At 37.1% G+C, this 24,373-nt stretch overlaps 2 protein-coding genes across 17 annotated transcripts in view; both read left to right on the forward strand.

Annotated features, from left to right (window-relative positions):
- The window catches only part of PROM1 (prominin 1), a 70,167-nt gene extending 53,881 nt beyond the window's left edge, over positions 1–16,286 (forward strand). For 9 of the 16 annotated variants that reach the window (XM_056326489.1, XM_056326492.1, XM_056326486.1 and 6 more), the window contains 15 exons: positions 384–507; positions 927–1,030; positions 1,395–1,479; positions 2,837–2,983; positions 3,250–3,321; positions 6,041–6,133; positions 6,882–6,899; positions 7,271–7,324; positions 8,817–8,897; positions 8,989–9,057; positions 9,605–9,697; positions 11,217–11,332; positions 12,401–12,469; positions 14,556–14,596; positions 14,831–15,527. In XM_056326489.1, the coding sequence (XP_056182464.1) occupies positions 384–507; positions 927–1,030; positions 1,395–1,479; positions 2,837–2,983; positions 3,250–3,321; positions 6,041–6,133; positions 6,882–6,899; positions 7,271–7,324; positions 8,817–8,897; positions 8,989–9,057; positions 9,605–9,697; positions 11,217–11,332; positions 12,401–12,469; positions 14,556–14,574 (1,144 nt within the window). In that variant the 3' untranslated portion in view covers positions 14,575–14,596; positions 14,831–15,527. The other 7 variants (XM_056326501.1, XM_056326502.1, XM_056326499.1 and 4 more) reach the window with 6 other exon arrangements.
- A 157-nt stretch (positions 16,287–16,443) lies between these two features.
- On the forward strand, positions 16,444–20,720 carry FGFBP2 (fibroblast growth factor binding protein 2). Its single transcript, XM_056326503.1, has one exon. The coding sequence runs from the start codon at positions 18,898–18,900 to the stop codon at positions 19,522–19,524; it is 627 nt and encodes a 208-aa protein (XP_056182478.1). The 5' UTR covers positions 16,444–18,897; the 3' UTR covers positions 19,525–20,720.
- Positions 20,721–24,373: the final 3,653 nt, after the last annotated feature.

The raw sequence follows: 24,373 nt of genomic DNA on the forward strand, positions 1-24,373 counted from the left end.
TTTAATATAATTTCTGCTGGGTGCAAGAGAAAATTGCATCTGAAATCTGTCTAAAACTCATTTGAGAGCACAAGGCTAGAGAGTTGAATTTAAAAAAGAAAATTGTAGGCTTTTGTGGCTCTTAAACTTAATGCTTAAAAGAGTTTGCATGCATAATGCAAATGTGAGCATTTTATATTCATTTTAGCTGAAGACTACAGGGCTGAAACATGTAAGATGTTTCAGAGGGCAAGAACGTACCTTGAAAACAGAAGTTTTTCAACCATTTTTTTATGTTTTTCTTATCTCTGTTACAACTGCTAACTGTTGGCTTCACTTTTGCCCCATGTATATATACTTTGTTCTTAAAAAGCAAAAACTTATTCAGCTTATTTCTTTTTCAGTGGTGTTGGATTCAGTTTTCTTTTCTCCTGGGTGCTGATGATTGTCGTGGTGCTCACCTTTGTCACAGGTGGAAATGTAGAAAAACTGGTCTGTGAGCCCTTTGAAGATAAAACTTTATTCAAGGTGAAGTTATTCAAGCTATTAAATAATGAGTAGAATCCCCATGAGTCCCCATGGTTTTGTCAGTTGTGTGGCATATTTATTTTATGGGACACTTCAAGTGAGTTTGGATCTGGGTTTGCTTTGCCCTTATACACCAAATAGAGACATTTATCCTTTATTGGTTGAATTTCCTTTGTGATGTAAATACTGCATGTCTGTCTTCCTTTGGAGATAAGTATTTCTGTGATTCAGCATTTCTTGGTGACATGGAGCTTTAATATTTGCCTTCTGCACCGGAGAGTTGAATTCACTGTTTTGCTTGTATTTCCATTAGTGGGTAATAAGCTTAGATGTAGGTATGTGTCAAAAGTTTGCATGTGAATAAATTCATTAATTGAAAACTCAGAATCATAGTAACGTTACGGAATTTTGTCTCCTAGGTTTTGGATACTCCCTACTTACTAAATCAACACTGGAAAAACTATCTTTCTGGCATCCTGTTTAAAAATCCAAATATTAACTTGACTTTTGAAAAAGTGTACAGGTATTAAAGTTAATGCTCAAGATTTAATTCAATTTATACATTTTGTTTTTGTGGTATCTCCGTGCTTCATTTGAAGCACATGCAAAAATCACATTGCAGAAGATGTTCTGATTTTTCTGCTCCTATATATGGGTTATTAGAGGTGGTCTTGGTGCAATAATACTACTTGAGAGAACATTTTGCATCTTTGAGACCAGCAGAAGTTGTTAATTACTTGCTTTCTTGTAGAATGATCAAAAAATATAGCCAGAACATTTTTTAAAGTGCTGATTTTCTTAGAATATGAAAATGTTGTTAACCATTTTCATAATACTTGGTCCTTAAGGTCGTTTTTAGGCTAATATATGTATTTTTATTTTTATAGTGATTGCAAGGAAAACAAAGGAATTTATACTTCACTTCACCTAGAACAACTGTTCAATATCAATGAATTTTTAAATGTTAGTATGGTAAGTAAAGAAAGTTTGAATGAGTGCATGATTATTTTTGAAGGCTGGAGAGGGGTTTGCTCTTAAACACAGTATACCATGTCTCTGTTTTAGGGGATTTTTGTTTTTATATACAATATACCCTGCAAGGAGGGAAGAACTCTCCAAGCTAATTTGAAAGAAAGAAATCTATTTACGAATATGGTGTTCTTTACCAGTCTTGGTGGGCCATGGGACATTTTCTGATGTGCTTTTTTTTTTGTGGGTGCTGATAATAATGTTGGTTTTAATTTTGAAAATTGCATAGAAGGTTCAAGTCTAGCATCTTGCAAAGGCTGCTTGTGGTGTTTATGGAGAGTCTTGTTTTTTATATAAATGCCTTTCTTGGTGTGACCTCTTCTTCCTGCAGTCAGATTTATGTTGATCCAGGATATGATACACCATGCTCCTAAGAATGGTTCTGGTTTCAGTGGGAAGGTGTTGGGATAAAATAAAATCTTTTCAATTAAGCTGTAGTAGTACACGACTGCATTTTTATTACATGCCTGTACTAATTGTGGGGTTGCCTGTAATAGTGGTCTTCATTACAGCAGCCCCTAGGGGATCTGTGTTCTCTTCTGCCAGGCAGTGTACCCACATTTAATAGATACGGTTCCTGTCCCAAATAATGTACGAAATTAACAGGGAAGATTCATTAAGAGGGGAAAACTGAGTTTCAGTAACAGACTAATGGTGGAGGCTGGGAGGCAAGTTGGGTTTCCAGATTCCTCATCCATTGTTTTGCGGCCTCTACAGGACAGGTAACATTTTAGATTTGGGTGCGGTGCAGGAGTACTTTGGGTAACAATAAGCAAGTCATCTTTGGTCGTCACTAGACATCTTAGAGGAATCTCATCCAGTCCTGTAGCCAATACAGCAGATAGCATCTGTCCTGGCCACAGCTAAGGTACTGAATTCTTTATGTTTCCTTGATTAGGGCCAGGGGTACAACTTAAAATTTGTAAGGGTACCGTTTCCTGGAGGGGAAAGAGAATTCTGTTTTATCTCAGCCTCTTCTTAGGAGGGACTAACATCTATTTGGAGTAGCCTGCTTAAAATTTAATGGCAGGCAAATAATTAATTGGTATGAAAGATGCATAGGTAGGTTATAACATGGCATGGCTAGACTGTGTGGATACTGCAGGGAAGGTAGGAACATTACCTGGTGGGTTCTGTTAAAGTTAATTGAATTAAACTGATGTGAGCAAAAATGAATGCCTGCTTCTTCATGGAAGTGAAGAGCCAGCAAAATCTAGATTTTTGGCAGTGGGGGGGGACACCTATAGAAGAATATTCACTGGGTGCAAACTACTTTTGTGTTTTATTTTGTTTCCCTCAGTATACAGAAGATGTAGCACTTAAAATTGAACATATTCAGATTAACCTCAGCAAAATCATTCTACTGGATGAAATTGGAAAGGAGAATCTTCTGAATTTTAGCTCTTCAGGAATAGAAGGGATAAACTTTGCAGCATATTTGACAGAGGTGAGACTAATAAACTAGAGACACAGTCAGAAGAAAGCATAAAATGAAATGTTTCTTTAACAACGGGCAAAATGGAAAAAAATCTGCTTTTGTGTGATAGGGCAGAAGAATCACAAAACTTGGAGTAAAAGCACTTCAGAAGTTAAGGTCAATAAACATTTAAAGAAATAAAGGATTGAAAAAGTAGGTGGTGTGGTTAAGTGCAAATTGTATACACAATAACAACATACTCTTTTTCTTTCCCTACTGTTCACATCTTGTTTCAGATCAATAAAAGCGTTACCAAGGTTGATCTTCTGTCATTTGCTAATGACTTAGAAGCAAGGGCAGACCAGCTGGTAAGTTTAATTCACTAATAAACAATACATTTTATGTATTATTGTATATACTATATAAGTATAAATAAATGGACAAGTATTTAGACTTCCTATGAGAGAATTCTTGTACTTATATATGTACTTATATACAAGATGGATTGTCACATAACGAAAAACTTTAAAGAACAATCTTGTGTGTGAGCTGTATTTTAAATATTGCTAATTATTTATTTTTGTACGCTAACTGTTCTACAATTTTTCTTTGGAAGTGTAATTTCTTAAAATTCCACTGTTTGCTTAAGAAAAGAGGGGAATACTCTGTTAGAGTATTTCTTGTTATGCTGTCTACATTTTAGGGTCCCAATTGGAAGAAAAGTTGGTTAGATTATGATGGGAAAGACTATTTGAATGAATTTTCTTTCAGTTAGTGAGCAGATTTGACAATTAGCAATAAAATTAATACTGTGGCAGCATAAAGGCTCTAATGAGAAGTGGGGCTCCATTGTGGAGGGAGAGTGCACAAAAGAGATCCTGTCTGCTCTGAAAAGCGTTTTGAATGCGGACACATGGACAATGGTCGGAGGATATAGCTACAACACTGCCTGCGAATGAATCTGCAGAATGACACAGCTGTGGTAACAGATAGTGAATATTCAGTTGATACGTTTGTAATGCATGTCAAGGTCACTTTATGTTTATTTTTCAAAATGAGTCATCGTTTGGATACTAGATTGAGCACTGGCTCAAGACAGATCCCTGCATTGTGATGTAGGAGAAGGAGTTATGCTGCACACGTACTACAATTGCTTGGATCACTAAGGGACACAGACAGCAGAGTGAGACCATGCTGTTTGGAATTTATCAGATATCCATCCCTACTCCAGGGAGAGGAGGGCACCAACAGAGACTCCTAATGTGTTTACTGCAGCTTATTGCGTAATTTGATTACATCTGTTGGGTTTTGTTGTTTTGGGTTGTTTTTTTCCTGCCACACATGCATTCATGTCAAGGTTAGGCTGCTCATGATTTTTTTTTTTTTTTTTTGTATTGTAGTTAACATCTTCTCCAGGCACTGTGAGTGAGCTGCACATTTCCTCTTTACTCGTGTAGGCTGTCTGCTAACTTGGACAGACACCAGTAGCTTCACTTCCATTCTCAATTTTTACTGTGCTATTTTGAAGGCTATACAGGTGGGGGAGTGTTTTGCTGCTGTTTTGGGGCTATTTTCTAAGTGAAAGCTGAGGTTCTTCAAACGTGTCGCATCTTACGTAGAATTGCTTCTGAGATGTCTTCTTAAAGGTATATTCCATGTAGTTCCACAAAGGAAAATATATTGTGCTGATAGATTGTTTTATTCATTATTTTTTGTAATAGAATCTAAAGCAAGCATTAGAATTGAGAATAGATCAGGCAAAGTAATTTCTCCATATAAAAGACAAAGATAAATACAATATTAAATGTGTTTGCTGTCACAAACACAAAGGGTACATGTTTATTTCTTCTTTGTGATGGTATTTAGTGTAATCTATGAAATGTCTAAAAAAAAAAGTCCAACCCACAAGAATATGACATACTGCAAAAGTTAGATTGTTTCATAATTTATAGTGGTTTCCAAGGATATTTTATAATCCCACCCTGTTATTAGTGATAGCTTTTGCAGTTTACAAGGCTAATCAATTAAGAAATAAACTAACAGCTTCTGGAATTAACTAACTTTGGGTGTATAGTTTACATTTTCTGGCACCTTACATAAAATGGAGCCTATGTTTTTACACTGGAAGTAGCGAGTGTAATAAAACTCGCATCAACCCAAGGGGTCAGGGTATGGAGGAGGGTGCAATACCAACCCCAAGTGTCATTAGGTAAGTGAATTAAACTTGTCAGTACAGGAGATGTCTTGAAGACGCTTAGTGCCCACAGCTGACTGCTTACATGAACACTTCACAGGAAGCAAGCACATCTCTGAGCATTGAAGTGTGTTGTTATTACACTTCCAAAGTGCAGTTAGCAGTGTGTATTCAGTGTGTATGCAGGGAACCAAGTGATTTTGCCACCAAAAGGAAATGGAAAAGGAATGTATTGTTGAGAGTAAAACCAAATTTTGTAGTATTTTGGAACAAGTATGAGCTCCAGACAGGCACTCAGGCATGGAAATTGGGGCACAAACTCATATCTTCTGACTGAAGGGCAGGAGCCCCCAAAATGACAAATACCCTTCCTAGATGCCTTTCCAAGTTACTGGCTGAAAATATTTAAACTTTTGTGCCCCTCAAAGCAGAGGGTGCTTCAGGGTGGTGTTGGCAGTGGCCAAAACAAAAGCAAGCATCCACGACTGGGAGATGCTCATCCCAGCTGGGAACCATGCTGCACGGTTCTTGTGATGAAGTCTGGCTGTTGATCCACTGGCAGAAGTGATGAGCGAGAGGTGAATGTGCTTGCTCTTCTGTATTTAAAATGACTTATTGCACCATGTGAAAACTCTCTTCGGTGAAATCTGTGCTGATAATGTCATAGCCTGAAAAGCGGTGTAATACATCTGTCTCTTGGTTGCTGAGGTTTGAATTATTGATATGGCTATTTTTCCCCTCCTTGTGTTGAGAAATTCAATTTGCCATATCCCATTGTTAGCATCAGCTGTTCTGCAGTGGATGAGTATAATATACAGCTTTCATTGGTTTGTTGCTTTGTTGGAAGGCTTTTGAGACTACTGAACAATACTGCATAATTGCATTTTTTGCAGCCGAAAGGAGCACTGGAAAATGCCTTAAAAGGACACGCAAACAGCATTCGAATGATTCATAACCAGCAAGTCATTCCACTAGAGCAAGCTATGGTAAAATATTAAAGCAATGTTAAAACATATTTGTAGAAGTATGAATCTCTAAATCTCTTAAATACAATTTAGAAAGCTGGACTTTCAATATTATATAAGCACAGGTTGCATTTGCATTGTCACTGAAGAGTAATCTGGTTAAAGTATGTGTGTAATAAATAGTTTTACTCCTTGTAATACTACTGCTATATAATACTGTCTAAAATATTGACCCTTTTCTTTCCCATTTTTTTATGTATCTATTTGTGATTATATATGGATAAGAGAGGAAGCAGGGGAGAACTTTGCAAAATTCTAGTCCTAAATCCCTTTTTGGTTTTTATTTTTTTCCCATTTGTCTTCAGTAACAAGAGCATTTGCCAGTTTCACACTATTTCTTGGGAGTTAGCAATCACCTAACAGTATTGGAACTGGAAACTCCTGGCAGTAGTATTTAGGGCCAAAGAAAAATCTCTTTTATTGATGCTATAGAAGACGTGAAAGGGGTGCTTCTGCCTGATTTTGCCAGGCACCAATCTGTGTAGTATGGAGCTGTGAATCTCATACATGCTAGGTGTTGCTTTTTGCTCTTCGTAACATGAAGACTTTACTTTATCCTAGCATCTGGTACAGTATTTCTGCCCCTATCAAAGTCCTCTTGTAGAAAAGCAGTAAGTCTTCTCTTCCACTCTGATTCTATGCTGTTCTTCCCTAATTAACTCCTAATTATTCTCATATCTTTTTTTCTTTTACAAAACTGACTGTCAAGAAATATGTTAAAGCTAGGGTAAGTGCTTTTTCCCTTCTGAAATTGCATAATACAGAATTCTCTGAACACTTGCTTCTGATTTTAACTGTTCCCTCTTCCCTCTAAATAAATCCTGCTCAGTTTATTGCTACTAACTTTAGTTAAATCTGAAGTCTTCCAGTACACAATTCATGACTAAGTGCTGTCAGTGAAATACTGATTCAGCTATTAAAACCACAATAAATTTGTTTTAATAGAACTGTTGTTACTATATATAATGTGCTATGTTGTATTAGAAGCAAAATAATTTATAGATGAACGAATCATGCATATAATGTTAAAACAGGTGGGCTTTTACCTGTAGTGATGACTTGAATCTTCTCCCCCCCCCCCCCCCCCCCTTTTAATAGAGCACTTTAAATCAGAGCATCAGGTTATTGAAGAGGACATCATCTGAACTTACGGTAAGCTTTTCTTTCTGGCAACAGGAATATTTTTATGCATTTTAAATCCATCTGCCACATATGCAGGGCATATATTTTCAGTACAGCTTTTTCTGGTTCTTGCGGTTCTGTTATTGGAAGAGATTGTAATGTTTTGAGGTAGTAACAGGGATTTAGATATCTCTTCTGCACAGATTTTTCTACCCTGGTTTTCCTTTCTTTGTAGAGGAGGTGGGGAAAAAAAGGCAAAAAAAAAAAAAAAAGTTTGGGAAATTTTTTGAAGTATAAATTGTAAACTTAATTGTCACATGATAAATAGACTTCAGTACAGTTCCATATACTGTGTTATTTATTTTCCTAAAAATATAGTTGTTTTTTCTAGACTCCTTGAATGCAAAACTTCAGGGGGGACAATCAAGAAACAAAATGCAAAAATACAATGGAGAAGAGAGAGCTTGGTGATTCACAGCATTAACCTCCTCTTGCCCAATGTCCAGCTCCCAGCAGGGCCCGTGTTGTTAGCACTGTGCTCTGTACCTCCCTGGTTCCGCAGCATTGGCCTCGCTGTGTGGAGGCTTCCCCAGGGCAGCCCATGTTTCACCTCTGAAGCAGCAGGTAGTGCGGGCACCACTGTGAGCCCAGCTGCCTCCGTGCTTTGCTGGACTCAGGAGAGTAAGCACTAGGTTGGTTACTTTTGTGGCAGCAAAGCTTCCTGGTGCCATCGGCCTGCCTTGGCTCCGGCAGCAGGGATCCAGCCGCACTAGCTACCACTTGGTCATTAATAAAAACAGCTTGGTGGGCCCTACCTACCTCAGTTTCTCCCATTATGGCTTTCACCCATCCACAGCAGCAGACCGGCTAGATTTCTTCTAAAAATCTGTGATTTGAATCTGGATGGGGAGGTAAGAAGTCATGAAATAAGGTGTTGGTAAGAAGAGGATGATATTTGACCCATTAGTATGTTTAAGAAATGTCTCTAAAGTTTGAGGCTGCATGTTACATTTTCCTTTGTGTGCATTCTTTCTGAGACTTTATGGGGTTGTACATTTATGGAAGAAGTGTCTTGATCCTTTGGGATATGGATTAGCAGCATATTCTAGCTGTATAGAATCATACTCTAGTAATCAAGAGCTGTGATAGTTTATAGCCCACTGTTTCCTTCCTGTGCACTGTGGGGGTCTGTAGTTTATATAAATACATGGATGGAAACTATTTCTACGTTTCAGGAAAGGAAAGAGAATGGAAGAGAAAGCTGATCTAGTGTATAGTTACAAAGGTTTCAGGAAAAGGTGCTGTTTGTAGCCACTGATACCTTCCTTTCGTAGTAGTGAGAGAATTTTAGTCAAATGATCATGAATCCTTAGGCAGGCTCACGTTCTGTCTGGAATTGTGTATTTTTTCAGGTTAGTGACGCTGGTTTATCAAGAGAATAAGTTTCTAATAATGGCTGCAGAGCCATTGTAACAGCTTGGAAGGGATTTATTTGTGTTAAACGCCATTTCTTCCTCTCCAGGTTAAGGTGAAAAATGTCATTAGTGCCGTTAATGCTGCCCAGCTTCTCATAAATAACAATGCTTCTCTAGTTATTGTCCAGGTAAGCTTTATTTGATTAAAGTACATTAATTTATAATGTCATGGAGATAGAGGTTCACTTACTTTTGTTCACTTATTTTGTCTGTTCCTAGGAGACAAAAAAGTACATGGATACCATAGTTGGCTACTTTGAGCAATACGTTGAGTGGGTCAAGGAGTCGGTAAGGTGCATTTACTTCATTGGGAGAAGCTGCATTTAAAAACATGTAAAAAAGCTAAATAATAACGAAAATAAAAATGTTACTTCGATGGTATATTTTATAGTTTCAGTTTGTAAGGTATTTGTACTTACTATGAAGAGGAAACTTGTCTTCTAGAAATAGTTTTGTTGTGATTGAAGTAGAATGGAAATGATGAATTGTGGTGATTGGGATAAAATGCAAATTGAACATAGTACCGTTTTTTCCAGGGCTAGCCTGAAATAATTTGTGCTAATACTGCACTGAGCCTGACCCTGCTTAGTTCAAATTGATGTCATTAACTTCTTGGTTTATTTTTCTCTGTTCAGCTGCAGTCTTTGAGAACATAAGCTGATCTTGTAAAGATGTTCAGTTGATAACACTGGAATTTATTTTTAATTTTGATAGGGTGAGAGTTAACAATTTAGTAACAGTATCTGTAACTAAGCAAGTTTTGAGATTCTTATTTTATTCTGTTAAGTACTTAAACTGTTTCTTGGTTTTGTTTTTTTTTTAATTTGTCTTTCAGATTGCCATGGAGGTAGCAGCATGCAAGCCTATTGCCAATGTGATAGATACAGCAGTGGATATTTTTTTATGCAGCTATATAACTGATTCTGTGGTAAGAAATATTTTCTGTTATTCAAAATTGGGGCAATCTTTGAACATTAATCTGCTTTTAATTATTATGGAGTATGATAGTAAAGTATCACGTCCAGACTTACGCAAGGAAAAACTATTCTGGATCAAGTCCAACAATGCTGGACTTCTTTTAGGTTCCCATTGAACTTAGGCTTCTATTAGCAAGAAATCTGTAAAATTGTTTCCTTAGTAAATTTCTTCCAACTTGAATTGCAAAGTAAATGCAGTACGACTGCTTTGGAATAAAAATTTTGGAAAAGGTGGGGTTTGGTTTGCTTGATTCTGAATCACCTTAAAATGGAAAAGCATAAAGAACTGAAGTTTGAGCTGTACTCATTTCTAATTTATGGGAATAGGGTGGGGGCAGAAAGTGAGTGAGAAATACCAAGGAAATCTCAAGTATCTTTCTGGATATCTAGATTTATCTGGTATCTAGAAAACCCAGATGAGGTTTTATCACTTGTGACAGATGTTGATTCATTCCTGTACAGTGGAGGCTCGAGCATGACTGGTAGCAGTATATAAGGGCTTTTTCATCATTTTTTTCATAAAATTGGCTTTTTCATCTTGCCAGAGTAGCTTGGAAAGAGGACAGCATGTGTTAAAAATAGAATAAGAAACCATGTGCCTGGAACCCCCCTAAAACCTCTAGCTATTGTTTAGCTTCGTGATACATTTATCCAGGTCCTAAGCATACCAACAGTAAATGCATGTAACAATCAAAGCCAAAGCACTCTAACCTTGAAAATGCTTGACCATGAAATGCTTAACCTTCGTAATGCTTAACCATGAAAACCTCTTAATCTGCTAGAATCATGTTGTACTTACAGATTATCTGGTATGTTACACAGCTTCTGTTCTCCTGTGTGTAGCCACTAACCATCTGGTGGCAGATGTACCATAGTTTTCCTGATGATAGAACTTAGCTGAGTCACTTATAAGTCAAAATGCCTCCAGCCAATACAAATCAAATTTGAAAAATCATCATTTTAACATCTGGTGATAACTCAGTTCAACTGTACAATAATGAAATTAATTACACAAACAGGCTGCAGTTAGTAAGTTAAAAAGTACTTCGAGAAAGTGCTGGAAACTCAGATTTTGTCTTTCTTGTGGTTCTTGCCAAATACTTCAAAATATCAAGAAAGGAAAAAGAAATAATGCGGCTAGTAAATTAAATGCTGAGACACCAAATCACTTTCTAGCATAAGGCTGACTACATTGAAATAACTTCGTAGGGCTATGTAACTTTGGGAAACCGTGAACATATTCCTGTTTGGTTAAATTTGTAAGACGGTGGAGTTCTTGATTTAGTTCACATTGACAGTGGAGAATGCTTAATTTGCCCTATTCCGCGCTGGTATAAGGAGCCTCAGATAGCCACTGATTTCTACTGTGTTCTTCCAGTAACAATGCTTAGAATATCAAGCAAGGATTCAGCACTTTTCTGATACATTTTCTCTATGATCTTTTTTTGCCTGGATTTTGCTTTGTTTCAGAATACATTCTGGTTTGGTTTGGGAGGCTCTTCAATATTTTTAATTCCTGCCATAATTTTTGCTGTGAAACTCTCCAAATACTATCGTAGAATGGATACAGAGGATGTATATGATGAGTAAGTATATAGTCCTAAGCAAGCCAATTAGCAAATGAATTGAAATGCTTTTTCTAGTGTCTCACATGAAAGCACCATAATCCTTAAACCTTCTGTGCTGTCAGATTAGAACTGTATGTTATTGTGAAATGCTGCAGGTTTGGGTTGGTGCCTGCAAAGGGGGCTTTGATTGCCTTGCCTTGCCCTGACTGTGCAGATATTTCTAGCTCTGACTTTGAGAAACTTATTTCAGAATGAGGTCTTCAGGGCTTTGTATGCAGCATTTATATAAATACATTTCCAATGTGCAAGTAATTAGCTTTGTTAAATAACTTGTTAAGGTGAACTATGCCTGCTTTTGCAATGTCCTTGAATTAATTATTTGCTTTCTTACTGTCTTAGTTATTCCTAACCAGTCTTTCCTTTTTCAATTGCAGTTCCTCTGTCTCAGGGACTTGGCATTTTACTTTATGATAACTGTTCTTACAAATTTTCCAATCAGTTTTGTTTTTACTGTTCTCTTCTACTTCGTTTTACTCATTGTTTAGTTAGCCTGTGCACTGCATTTCTCAAATTTCACACTGGTCATTTTTCATTACACATTCACAAGTCAGTAGAGCAGAAACAGGCATGTACAGCTAAAATGACTCGCTTATTGGTGTCCAGTTAATTACTCCTCCTTTTCTGTGTTTTTTAGTGTTAAAACTATACTCATGAAAACATAAGACATTTTTGCTGGTATTTATTAAAATTATTATATTGGGAGGGAGGGTTTATATTTTTAATGTAACTTGCTACTTCAAAAGAGGTAACATGTTCTGTTTCGCCAGACTCTATTAGAGTATCCAACTCAACAAGAATAACAAAATAATTAATTTTTGGAGAATATAAAAAAATATTTTAAAATGTATAATTATAATTGTGTCAGAACTCCTGAATGTTACAAAGGAAAAGTTATATTCTATTGTACAGACACAGTTTATCTTTGCATATAATACCATCATCGACATACATGTCTTAGAAGCCATACTGTACATACTGCATCTTATAGTTAACGTGGATTTTCTTGGTGTATTTATTTTATTACAGTACGGAAAATGGTAATAATGGTTATCATAAAGAGCATTTATATGGTATACACAATCCTGTTTTTACAAGGTAAACCAAGTCTGAAACTGCATGCTTTCATGTGTCCATACTTAATCTACTATATTAATCACCTATCCAATTCTCTACGCGTTCTTAAAGTGAACCACTTTATTCTCCATTTATGTTTTTTGCATGATTACTCTCTATAGCAAATGCTATATGATTTGTATTTCTCAAATATTCTTTGCATAACAGCAGATATTGTAGTAATTTCCAGCAACTTAACAAAGCAATTCCCTAAATTTGATTTTAAAATCCAGGTAATTAGGTATTTATCTAGTGCAGTGGGTGGTCCTGAACTGATAAACATATTAAAATACCCTGACAGCAGTTGAAAGTGGTGGAATGGGATCCATTCTCATTCGTGAGTTGTTTTATTTTTTAGATGGTGAGGAAAAGAGCTTTTCCTGTGCAAAAAGCAGGTGATCCAGGCTAAGCAGAAAACAGGAACAGAGAAAATGGGTGATTCTGCATGGGCAGAACTAGTGTAATATCACAAGACAAGAAATTCAAGTTAAGTTTAAACAGGAGGAGATTTGGGTTCTTCTGTCTCTACAATTTCTGTGCTGTAAATAGTCGTGAGACTTCCCGTTTACATCCCACAATTTCAATATTTGGGTTTGAAAAATTATCAGAGTTTAGGAAAGGATCTATTTTATGATTGAAATCTGTAGCTCACTGTGCCTAACTTGCAACTTCATGATTGAAAGTATAGGTTGAGTATTGGCAGAGAAGTGAGATACCACCATTCTTTCAGTAATGTGTAAATACCAAGAGAGCCCGAAGTTTGGAAGTCTGGCCAGAATTTATGGCTGCATCACTTGTATATTATTATTTATTAGAACTGTATTTTACAATATTATTTACTGACCAAATCTTGACTCCACATTTCCTTCTGAAGAAGTATTTATATATAATGATTTTTTTTTTTAGTGATATTTATGATCATGATTGTCGTGGTCCCTTCTTCAGCGTAAGGGTACTCCCTAAATTAACCTACAACACGTTCAATTCAAAAGTGCTCTCCACTGGTGTATCTAAGGACTCTCAGTTTTAAAGACTTTTGATACTTCACATAAGAAGAAACTAATAATTGCTCAGGCCTTAGAAGTTGCTTTCTGATCTTTGAATCTTTAATACGGATGTTAATACTTGAGGTTCATAGCATGTTTTCTTTGATATTTCAGTGATTGACAAATAGTTTTATACAATGTTCCTGAATAAGCTAAAAATTACTAATATAAAATAAGTTTTTGAACAAAGGTGCATTAGTTCAGTCCTGACTTCCCAAGTTTTAAGTTACTCAAAGTGGGCTTCCATAATAAAATATAAGTATTTGGTTTGAAGCAATCCTGTCTTCTGATGTGCTGAAATAATGTGAAAACCTGCTAATTATATATGCATTGAATTTCTCAGTCTGGGATTCCCATATCAATAGTCTTGGGTTTAATTTTCATATCACAAACTCTTCGCTTTTATGCTATCTTTGCTGTTTCTCATTTCCTACAAATTATTTTGAGACATACTTTGAGAGATCTGACTTTGAATAGATCTCTGTACGCCTGTACTTTTGCAGGTGTAAAGAATCCCATGGGTTGTTGGGATTTCTTTTTTGTCCTTTGAAATCAGCTGGGTTATTTTGCTGGGAAGAGATGCAGATATCTATCTTTATAAATATAAGATACATAAATACAAGTATGAGAACTATGTGAGTTATATTTGTATAAATATCTCACACAGATGTTTTTATATATACGTCAAAGATACAAATAACCTCAAATGCAGCCACCATTTTTGTGAGAGCAAAATTGGAGGCTGCATTAAGAAGTGCTGTTGAATAGGTAATCCAAGTGTTTCTTTCCATCATAAAACAAAGATAACCAGAAAGGTTGGTGGAGGAAACCATGAATCTTTTTCCTCTTCTTTGAAAAATTCTTGAATAAATGGGTAAAAGTTTGAGAATAGTTTGCGCCGGCTGAGCTTGTCTAGCCTTAGTTAGACACGATATTTCTGTTCCATTTGTGGGCAAAAGAAAATGACTGTTTTGGTTTGTGTGGTTTTTTTGTTTTTCCTTTTTTTTTCTTTTTTTTTATAGCTCTATGGAACAGTGGTAACACGTGCTGGGAACATTAAGGGGTAAGTAATAAGCCAGTTCTAGTATATTACTACTTTACTGTTTTGAAGAAGGCTGCTCTGCTTTCTGCAAAATTAGTGCTGTAAGGTTTTAAATAAAAAAAAATACTGAACCATATTGATATTCATGTGAAAATCTATTACTTTATTCTGCTTAAATTGTATTATAATTCTGTCTTCATCAAATTTTCCTGATTTTTTTTTTTTTTGTGTGTGTGTGTGTGTGATTATTTACAGGCTACATAAATGAGGCTCAAGATTCTTCTACAGGAATATATCGTTATTCTTCCAAGTGTATTGGCATTTGCATTCATCTTCCAAATCCTGAGCCACTTGTTTTATGACACCTGTACTGTAAATCCCAAATGTACTATCGAATGTTATGCCACAAACTACTGCATAGAATATTTTGCGATCAGGGCACTGCCTCTCAAATACCACTGTTCAAAGCTTGAATAAAAATGTTTTTTGTTTTTTACTTTTTTTACACTGGGCTTTCTACCTTACATCACAGTATACAAATTAATTAGATTAACAGCCTTTCCCTAGCAATCCTCTGACAGTTAGTCAAGTTCTTAAATTGTAGATTTGTGTTAAATACAAGTACATACACGTTTACATAAAAATACATTTTGTATACAGAGACTTTTGTATATACTTTTTTCTTAAAACTTTTAAGTGTTTAGTTAAGATTTTAATATTGTATGATACTCTTCACAAATGAATTTACCAGCATGTTCAGTGTTGCTATCTGGTGCTCTTGAATGACCACTTTGGACTAAATTTGAAGTGTAATGGGATCCACAGTGTCTCTTTGTGTCTGAAAAGTTCAGTTGCAGTTTTGTTTTCTCCCTTTTTTTAAATTATTTAATATCTAGTGGGTTTTGCAGTATAGACCTAAAAGGGACTTTTTGGAGAAGTTTGTTTTGAAACTTTGGGTGGGAGGGTTGGGACTGTGCATAATGCATAATGCATAATATAGTGAAAAAGCTAAGCTTCCTACAGTTCAATAGTACTCAAAAAGAGCATGAAAGGTGTCATATGTTGGTGATTTTTAGAATGCTTTACATTCTCTGACTTCCTTTTCCTCATTCACACTCAATTCTATAATGTCCTTAACAGTGTCAATATTAAGCTTTGTCTCTTTCAGGGGGCAGCGAGACTATTTTTTGCTAAATAATACCAAAATATGGTTACCAATACTGAAATTCAAATGCGTTTAGGAATTGAAATTAACATTTGTACTATTAGAGTTACTGCCTTGAATTTTGGCATACAGTTGCATTGCTGAATTAGTTAACAGTAGAATTCATCAACAAGGCCAAAAGTATTTGTTAGTAGCGTAAAACATTTCAGCAGGTAAAGTAACTGGGTATATTGATCTAAACAAGTGTCTCTTCATGTATCAGTATTGTTAGCTTTGTTTCCAACAAGGTTCATTGGCTTGAAGTAGGGACAATCCTGTAAATCATTTATATAATTTTAAAGGAACACTGAAAAGTGATACCGGTATTTAATCTGGAATAACCTTAATTTTTTTTTATTTTTAGGTCATAAATGGAAACATTTCTAATTGACAGTATGTAGCATATGTGTATATGTAATGTTCAGAACTGCAGATTTTTAAGTCTCAATTTTTAATTTGAGAAAATGTTCCCAGTTCATTTAAATAAAAAAGAACTTGCTTAACTACCTGATGTTTGATTCTCAATTGTTTTGTTGTGTAGAGCTGTCTCAGAAGAGTTGCACTGAATTAAAATCTTACGAAAATGAATTTTTTTACCTTGATTAAAAATTTCTGCTATATTTGACTTTTATTGATGACTTTAACTTAAGCAAGATAAGAGACCAAGAACTAGAGCAGAAGAGACTGAAAGCATATTGGGTGAGGCACTTCTGACTTCCACAAAGAATGTGGTCTATGCAGAGGTGGTAGAATTCAAGCTGATGAGTTGTGGAGGATATCCACATACTCTGTAAGTGCTCAAGACTCACTGCTTGCCTCTGCTTTTGTAGCACTGACAACAGAATTAAATGCTTGGCAGCTCTTCAGCTCCCAGAGTTCACTGCTGGCATCCTGGCTTAACTTGTAAAAGGACAATTGTTTTCCACTAATAAAACAGACTATGAGTTGTTTCATCTGATAGGCAGGCAGGCAGAGTACAAACATCAGGTGGAAGTGAGACAGGCGCTTGGCAATAACATATTAACTGTGATACACAAATATACCAGAGCTCTTGAGTCCAAGCTTTGGCATTTGTCCTTATCATTGTAGTCTGATTTGTTTTCACGATTACACTTTAAAAAGTGTCAGAAAAAGAGTCTGAAACTGGTATAAAATGACTTTTAAGTAGCTTTGGATTCTTTAGCAATTGTTAGAACAGGAGAGATGAGTGCCTTTAGTTTCTAATCTAGGGACTGTCAGTGCTTTTGTGCATAACCAAGTGTAAATAACACATTTGTTTGCCGAATATTAGGAGGTCTTTCAGTGCTTGCAGTAGGGATTTGAAATCCTTGAAATTGAAGTAGGAGGTGGGCAACAAGATTCTGGCTGGCTGGATGATGGGTGAGAAGACGCACCAGAAAACAACAGAAGAGTGAATTGTAAATCTTGAGTAGGCTTGTACCATTAGTGTTTCTCCTAAGACTTGACTGGAGAGCCGCACCACTATGCTTTGAAAGAGAGACAGTCAGGAGGAACAAATGGCAGAAGCTAGAAATGAGACCTCTGCTAAAAATGTTATTAAAACAGCCTTAGCAAGGGGATGAAAAGAAAACAGTGGTGTTCTCTCTGTCAAATGGTATTTAGTCCTGGGGAATTTCATGACATTTACTGGAAGAACAAGGTTCAGGCTACCCAGAATGGCTATTCCAGGTGGCTTCATCTTCAAGCAGGCGGCTCTCAGGCTAGCTGGGATGCCACAGCAGCTAAGGGTCTCTGTTGTCAAGTATTACAGAAGCATTTTCTGCATTTTTTTTTTGTTTGTTTGTTTGTTCAGCTTCACTGTCTGTGTGGAATGAATGTGTTTTGCCTTGGTATTTTCTGTAGTGATACTTGTTGAGTGGCCAGACATACAGAATGGTGTTCTGTCCTATTATAAATGGTCATTCTTAACCCCAGGGTTTCTAGCACCTCGCAGTTATTCAAGCATACCCCTAAATAATACAATGCGCCTTCCAGAAGTTGTTCAGGTCAGGCTGAGTGTAGCATACGGGTCTTTGAAGGAAGTGCATGGTGGAGTCTTATTAGCCAGAAAAGTCCTATGGCTCGGAACAGCATGGGAGGGGTTTTATCTCCTGACCCGCTAAATGCCAAGGGAGTCAACACAATTTTCCTTAGCTCTGCTTTTAGTTACTGCAGCAGAAACTGCAAGTACAGGACTCTGCACTAAAATATTTCTATTCTCTTGCCTTCGTTTTATGGCATTTTTACAGCTCATTTATTATGAACAGGAAAATATGTATTAAAAAAAAAAAAGTGAAAGGTGATAAAGCACAGATATCTCTGGCATGCTCTAGAGTTATTTCCCTGCTGCTGAGACCCATGGTAAGCTAGTTCTCTAGTCTTGCTCTGTTGGCTGAAAATATTCCATGGTATGACAGTGATGATAAAACTTCCAAATGTTTTGTTTATGTTTAGGCCTGGAATATCTTTATTTGGCTAATGCTTTATTCCTTATCTTGCTTAAATATTGCAAGTCTAAAAATCTTTCATGGCTCACAGAATGTGCAGTTGATTCTTCCATGTGTCTCCACTGCAAGTCATGTGCTGACAAAATGAAGTATTAAAATTGCATCCTCACGGTGAAGACATGTTCCACAAATCAGCCTTTATTAGTAGGACACATTTATAATCATGCAGATGTAGCTGCATAGATTGCTTTGGCACTTCTATCCTTTTTTACTTCAATATGGTCTTACAAGCTCTGGCATGAAGATAGCTATAAAGCAGCTGGAGAATGGAAAATATCTGTTAAAAATCAAATATGACATGTTCATCCTGGAAAGGAATGCACTTTTTCGTTATACAACTATCGTTCTGTATTTAACTGCGTTTACAAGAGTTGTCTTGTTACCTTCTTGAGAGTTCACAGGCTATTTGACGCTGTCTCAGGCTATAAATTGTGGGCACTTGCCTACTGAAGTGTGATTTATGATTTTTATTTAAGAAAAACCCTTATATCCCATGTTGCACTGGAAAGAGGCTTCTTTGTGCACCAAGCCTTTAAATTGTGAGCAGCCACTTAACAGCTTTCACTCTTTTGGATTGTGTTGCTCGAGGATCTTGGTCAACTCCTGTCACCATGAAGAGTGTCGCTCTTCTCTTTGTGGTAGTGATCTGTGGCTTGGGAGGACTGGGAGAGAAGCTGAAGCCAAACAGAAGAAGCAGTGGTGAAGAAATCAATTTTCGGACTAAAACCAAAGATGTTTGCACAATGAGCATGAGTGGGGATGAGGAAATGAAACTTAGAATTGAATGTCAAAGCCAAGGCATGTCCTACTGGTGTGAATTCACTGGCAAGCCGTCAGTCTGCCGTGCTTTCCTAAACAATCCAAAGATCTACTGGAATCAGATTGCCATGGAACTTAGAAAGCTCCCGCATGCTTGTGAATCCACGGAAGTGTTGAAGATCACCATGTGCCAAAAGGCTCACCCAGAGGCTCTCATGAAGCAAGTAGCTGCTGGCATGGAGCTGGAAGATCTAGTGAACCAGGACAAATCAGTCCAGGAAACTTCCACTTCTATGAGCGAAGCAGGAATAAGCTCTGTTAAGAAAATAGGGAAACCTCCAATACTACCTCTTATAAAAACAGCCCAACATGGTCAAGGGTCTGAAGTTGAAACAGAAGCAATGAAACTGGCACGGGAACATTGCTGGGAATCCCTGCATGGTTTCTGCTCCTACATTATTGGCTTCTTCAGGGGTTAAGGATTTGGTTCAGGTAAAACTCCCATCCTGAAGCACAGCAAAATAGATGTAAGAGTAATCCTGTTGTAGTTTTGGTTTAGTTTGATCTTTGGGGTCTCAGGGGTGTGGGCTGAGAGGTTCTAGGCTCACTTACTAAAATCTAACATGGCAAAGCCTGTACCGTGGCTTCCAAGCAGCTGGACGGCATAAACTCCCAGTGATAGCTGCTGGTTTGGAACTCCCTGACAGCCTCCTGTGAAGTCTTTAATACGTACAGAGGTGTTTGTCCTACCTGTTATTAATCCTATGGTGTTTCAGTTCTAACTGAATTGGGCTTGTTTTCCACCTCCTGTCATTCCTTCCCTTTTGTGCTGACTTCTGGACTTAAGCCAGTGAAGTAAGATAAGTAAGAAATGCGTCAGATCCAATAACAAATACAACAGCTGGAACAATTTAAAATTACATTCAGAAATTGAGAGGATAATGTTGGTTCATTAAAACTACTAGTTAATAATTAACCATTTTAACTTAAAAACTGAGTTCATAAACAGTTGGCAGAAATGCGTAAAACCAAATGCACTGTCTTGGTTTGCGGGTTTGTAGGGGCGACAGGGGATCGCATGCAGGTGGTTGTCTGGGAAGTCTTAGGTTTTCAGCCAGGATTTAAAAATGCAAAGCCCTTGCAGAAGGATTGGCTTTATACCAACCTCTGTTTCGGCTTGGTGAGAAAGCCAGGAGCTGCTGACTAAACCTGGCAAACTTTTGACAGAAATGGGAATATATGCTCTGTAAGCCAGCAAGTGTTTAGGCAGCTAATGATCTTACCTGTGCTTAATACAGCAAAGTCACTAATTTTTTTTTTCTTTTTTGTTTTGCAGAGCAAAATTTTTATAGCTGAAGAGGGTCCTCGCTGTAGTTTAAGAATTTAGATGTAAGAATTTTGGTTTAAAAATGAGTCATCTCTATAAATCTTGCAGCTGTTTTCTTTTTGCACCCCTAAAATGAAACTTTAACAGCCCTGAAAAATGCATGAAACTGGAGTGATCATACTTAAAAGTGTTAGGATGAACTAACTGTTCCTAGGTCTGTTACACACCAGGGTGTAAGCATTTATGTAACCAAGGTTCCACTTTGAGTGCTGACCTTGAAAAAGTCTTTGTGTGCTGATCTACTTCAATTTATTAGAGATAAGAACTGTAAATGATGCTGCAGTTAGTGCAAACAATAAAAGTAAGATTTTTTGAAACATACCCAATGTGCTTTCTTAAAACTTTAAATGGTGTTACTTGTATAAAATCATGGTATTTGATACTTATTTCTTAAGAGATTGTTGGTAGAATGTGAGGAGAAATTACAGGTCTGAGTTATTACTTTCCCACTGTGAACATGTTTTCATTAATATTAATATTTTTTATGTTACTACACTTATATTACAATGATAAGTTTCAGCCAGCAGGGAAAAAGAGATGGGAGAAGTAAGAGTAATGTAATAATACATTTCTAAACGTAGCAGATTAGAAGTGTTCATCTGTGATGCATCTGCAGAGTTCAGTGTGGCAGGATCTGTTAGTGGTAATATTAATGTTTTGTGAATATTCTGAAAAGTCACTCATACCTGCACTTGGGCACTTGCAGAAGTCTCATCAAAACACAAAGCAAAACCTAATAGCCTGTTGTCAGAGATTACAACACATTTATATTCAGATTATTTTTTAACAACTATCCCTTTTGTTCCCAAGTGAGCTTTGCAGCAGGGATATAACTGGAAAAACTTAGCACCACAGAAGTTAGTAGTGCTCTGTATTTGCTTGTTTCTGCAAGGTGTTGTTACACTTAAGTACTTCTCCAGCTTTACTCACAGATTAGTAATTCTTACTTCATAATTCCAGACCGTGACTGTCGTATCGATAAATGTTGTGCCTTGTACCAAAAGAACTTGAAATCATTTTCTGTCCCCAAACCTCTTAAAATACATGGAAAGGAAAGGCAAGTAATGAACATGGATCAGTGCAGAAGGTTGTGTGTACAAGGCAGAAAAATAGCTTGAATGCTGATGAGCTGCAAGCTCAAGCAAGTCTGTATTTTTGTCAGCCATAAATATAATGTGGTTAATCTTCATTTGTAACTTGTTACCCTTGCCGTGCTCTTGTGCTGTGAGTAAAAAAATGTAGTAGTACAGCTGTAATAGTTGGACTCGATCTTAAAGTCTTCCAACCTAAATGGTTCTAATACCTATTTACTTATTTCTGTCATAGAAATGAATATAATTTTTTGATTTGCAAACATGCAAAATGCATCACAGTGATGTTTGGGAACTATTTGGAAATGTTACAGGGATGTTAAGATTTTTCTTGAGGTGTGTTTTAAATGTTTTGAAACTCTTCTTCTGTATGATCCAAAATCCACACTGCAGGGTGAATATTTTGCAGTAGTATCCACAATAACAGAAATGACCTCAAAAATGAGACAGTGTCTTGCATTGAGAGGAGTCTGGGAGATTCATTCACCTGCTGTACTGCTAGCAGAAGAAAAGAGGAGATTTCATCAGTTCACCAAAAGAAAAATTTCCCCTTTATGCCCTCTTGTATGTAATGCACTGAGCACAGAAGGCAGCAGTTGTCTGACCCTTTGTAGAATTCTTGATGATACAGTCAAATATATTATATATATATATATGGTTATCACTGATTCTGCTTAGTAGAGGACAAATGCCACGTATACTTGCTAGTGCCCTGTTTCCTAGGGAACTCGTATCTCATTTCAGTAGAGCAGAGCTCTGCTGCACAGGGCTCTGTATTTGGGACTGCGTTGTCTAGAATCATCACTTGAAGCTTCACTGTTGAAACCAGAAATCAAATAGTCTTGCACCAAAGGCCCCTCTTTCATGAAATGCTTTTTGTAAAATACCCAGGATCCAAAATACAGAGTTAAGCACTAAATCTAAAAAAAAAAAATAAATACATAATTGTGGCACCAAGGTGATGCATGGCATGGATTGCATTTTATTAGGCAGCACTATGCACTCTTCACAAGTCAGTTAACTATAATGATCTTGCTTTCAAAAGGTTTAAAAAATTGGATGCTAACTGAAATGGCCCACCCTAGTGTAACAGCACTGTGATTATATCAGCTATGTTGCTGGTTTAATTGTGTTCAGGACTAGAAACATACAGTTGTGATGTTTCAGTTATCTTGTTCATATGGAAGTGCTATTCATTAATGAAAGGATGAATGGAGAAGTGTTTGTGGTGAGTTTAATGCAGTTTTCGTGTACCTTATGAATGCATGAAATCTGCTGATTCATTCATTTTAGGTTAGTCCCCACGTATGTAAGCACCTCAGGAAATCTGCTTCAGTGGGGATGAAATTGGTCTTTATTTTCTTGACAGAGGAACAGCCGGCAAAAATGTTTGTCTTGTTCCTACAGCCAGGGAGACTCTTGACATCCAGGCCCATTGCTTCTGCTGCTAACTCGGTGCAATGTGAAGTAGTCCACCTGCCTCAAGACCCTCATCTTTAGGTTCCCACAGAAGCATCATGAGTATTTGCTACTTTGACAAGATAATCTTCCAAGCAAAGCAACGTGATGTGTTTGGAGAACCTGTGTATAAAACAACGTGTATTTAACACGCATAGGTAAGATCCAAGAAAGGCTGGAGCAAGTCGATGGAGAGCCACCAAGATGGTCAGGACTGGAACACACTCCTGTGAGGAAAGAGGAAGGAAATGGGCCTTGTTTAGCTTCGAGAAGGTTTTAGGGGAGGCCTAATAGCTGCGCCCCAGTATGTATGAGCAAGCTATAGAGAATGCAGACCTAGACCCTTCCCTGACCTGTCTGATAGGAGAAAAATAGATCATGGTCAGAAAATGATACAGGTAAGGTTCTGACTTGGTGTCAGGAAAAACATTCACTGTAAGAGGAACAGGTTCCCCAGAGCAGCTCTGGAATCTCCCATCTTTGGAGCTTTTCAAGACCAACTGGACAGAGTTTATGCAACACAGTCTGAATTTGCTGTGACCCTTCTTTGAGCAGGAGGTTGGTCTATAAACCTCCCAAGGTGCCTTCTGTCCTGAATGATTCTGTGATGTACAGTGGAAACAGAAGAAATCTTAGAAGTTCAGGTTATTTAATAATGAACACCTCTGCATTCGTGTCTCCTTAAAGTGCAAAAAATGCTCTTGAATTGGCCATTCTAACTGTATCAAATCGAACTAAAGAGACTAATTTCTTAAGTATGTCCTGATGGCAGATCCCATCATTATGTCGAATGCATCATCTTGGATAACTTCACGTTTAGTGCCCCTGGGTTTTAGTGCATGCTTCTATTTAGTCTGGTTTTGACAGCAGAGAAAATCAACAAGAGATTCAGGTGCTAAGGAACACCGAACATCAAGTCTGTCTGTCTTAAAATGAAGTATCTGAAAGTAAGAAGATTGCTGTTTGCAGTGTGCAGGTTATTTGTGTTAAAGTAGAGCAAATCCACACCTCAAAAACAGTGCTGCTTGTCTACCTGTAAATCATCTCAGCTATGCAGTAGTGCACTCCGGTGTTTTCTGAGGGAATTGTTCAGCTGTGTTGCCTGGTTGTTCTGGCATGGCTTGCAGTCTTACTTTTTGCATTCTTGATTTTTCAATAGGTGTCATAGTTGCTGTGACATGGATTTTAGGGACAGACAACTTCCACAAAAATAAAACAAGGGGGAAACTAAAATTTCCCCAAGTTGCCCATTGCCATTCCTGCTTTTTCAGGAGCTTTATGGTTGTTGATTTCTTTTTTTGTTTCTCTTGCTATTAATTTTCCTAATCTCTGCTTTCCTCTCTGAAGAGGAGTCAGATGCAGCGCAGGAGATTTCTTTTGGCTCTCTGCTTT

The sequence above is a fragment of the Falco biarmicus genome, chromosome 1 (genome assembly GCF_023638135.1).
Source record: "Falco biarmicus isolate bFalBia1 chromosome 1, bFalBia1.pri, whole genome shotgun sequence".
Classification (NCBI taxonomy): Eukaryota; Metazoa; Chordata; class Aves; order Falconiformes; family Falconidae; genus Falco; species Falco biarmicus.

What these genes read in the sequence shown, in the direction of transcription:
- FGFBP2 (XM_056326503.1), top strand. Translation starts at nt 18,898, where the DNA reads ATGAAGAGTGTCGCTCTTCTCTTTGTGGTAGTGATCTGTGGCTTGGGA.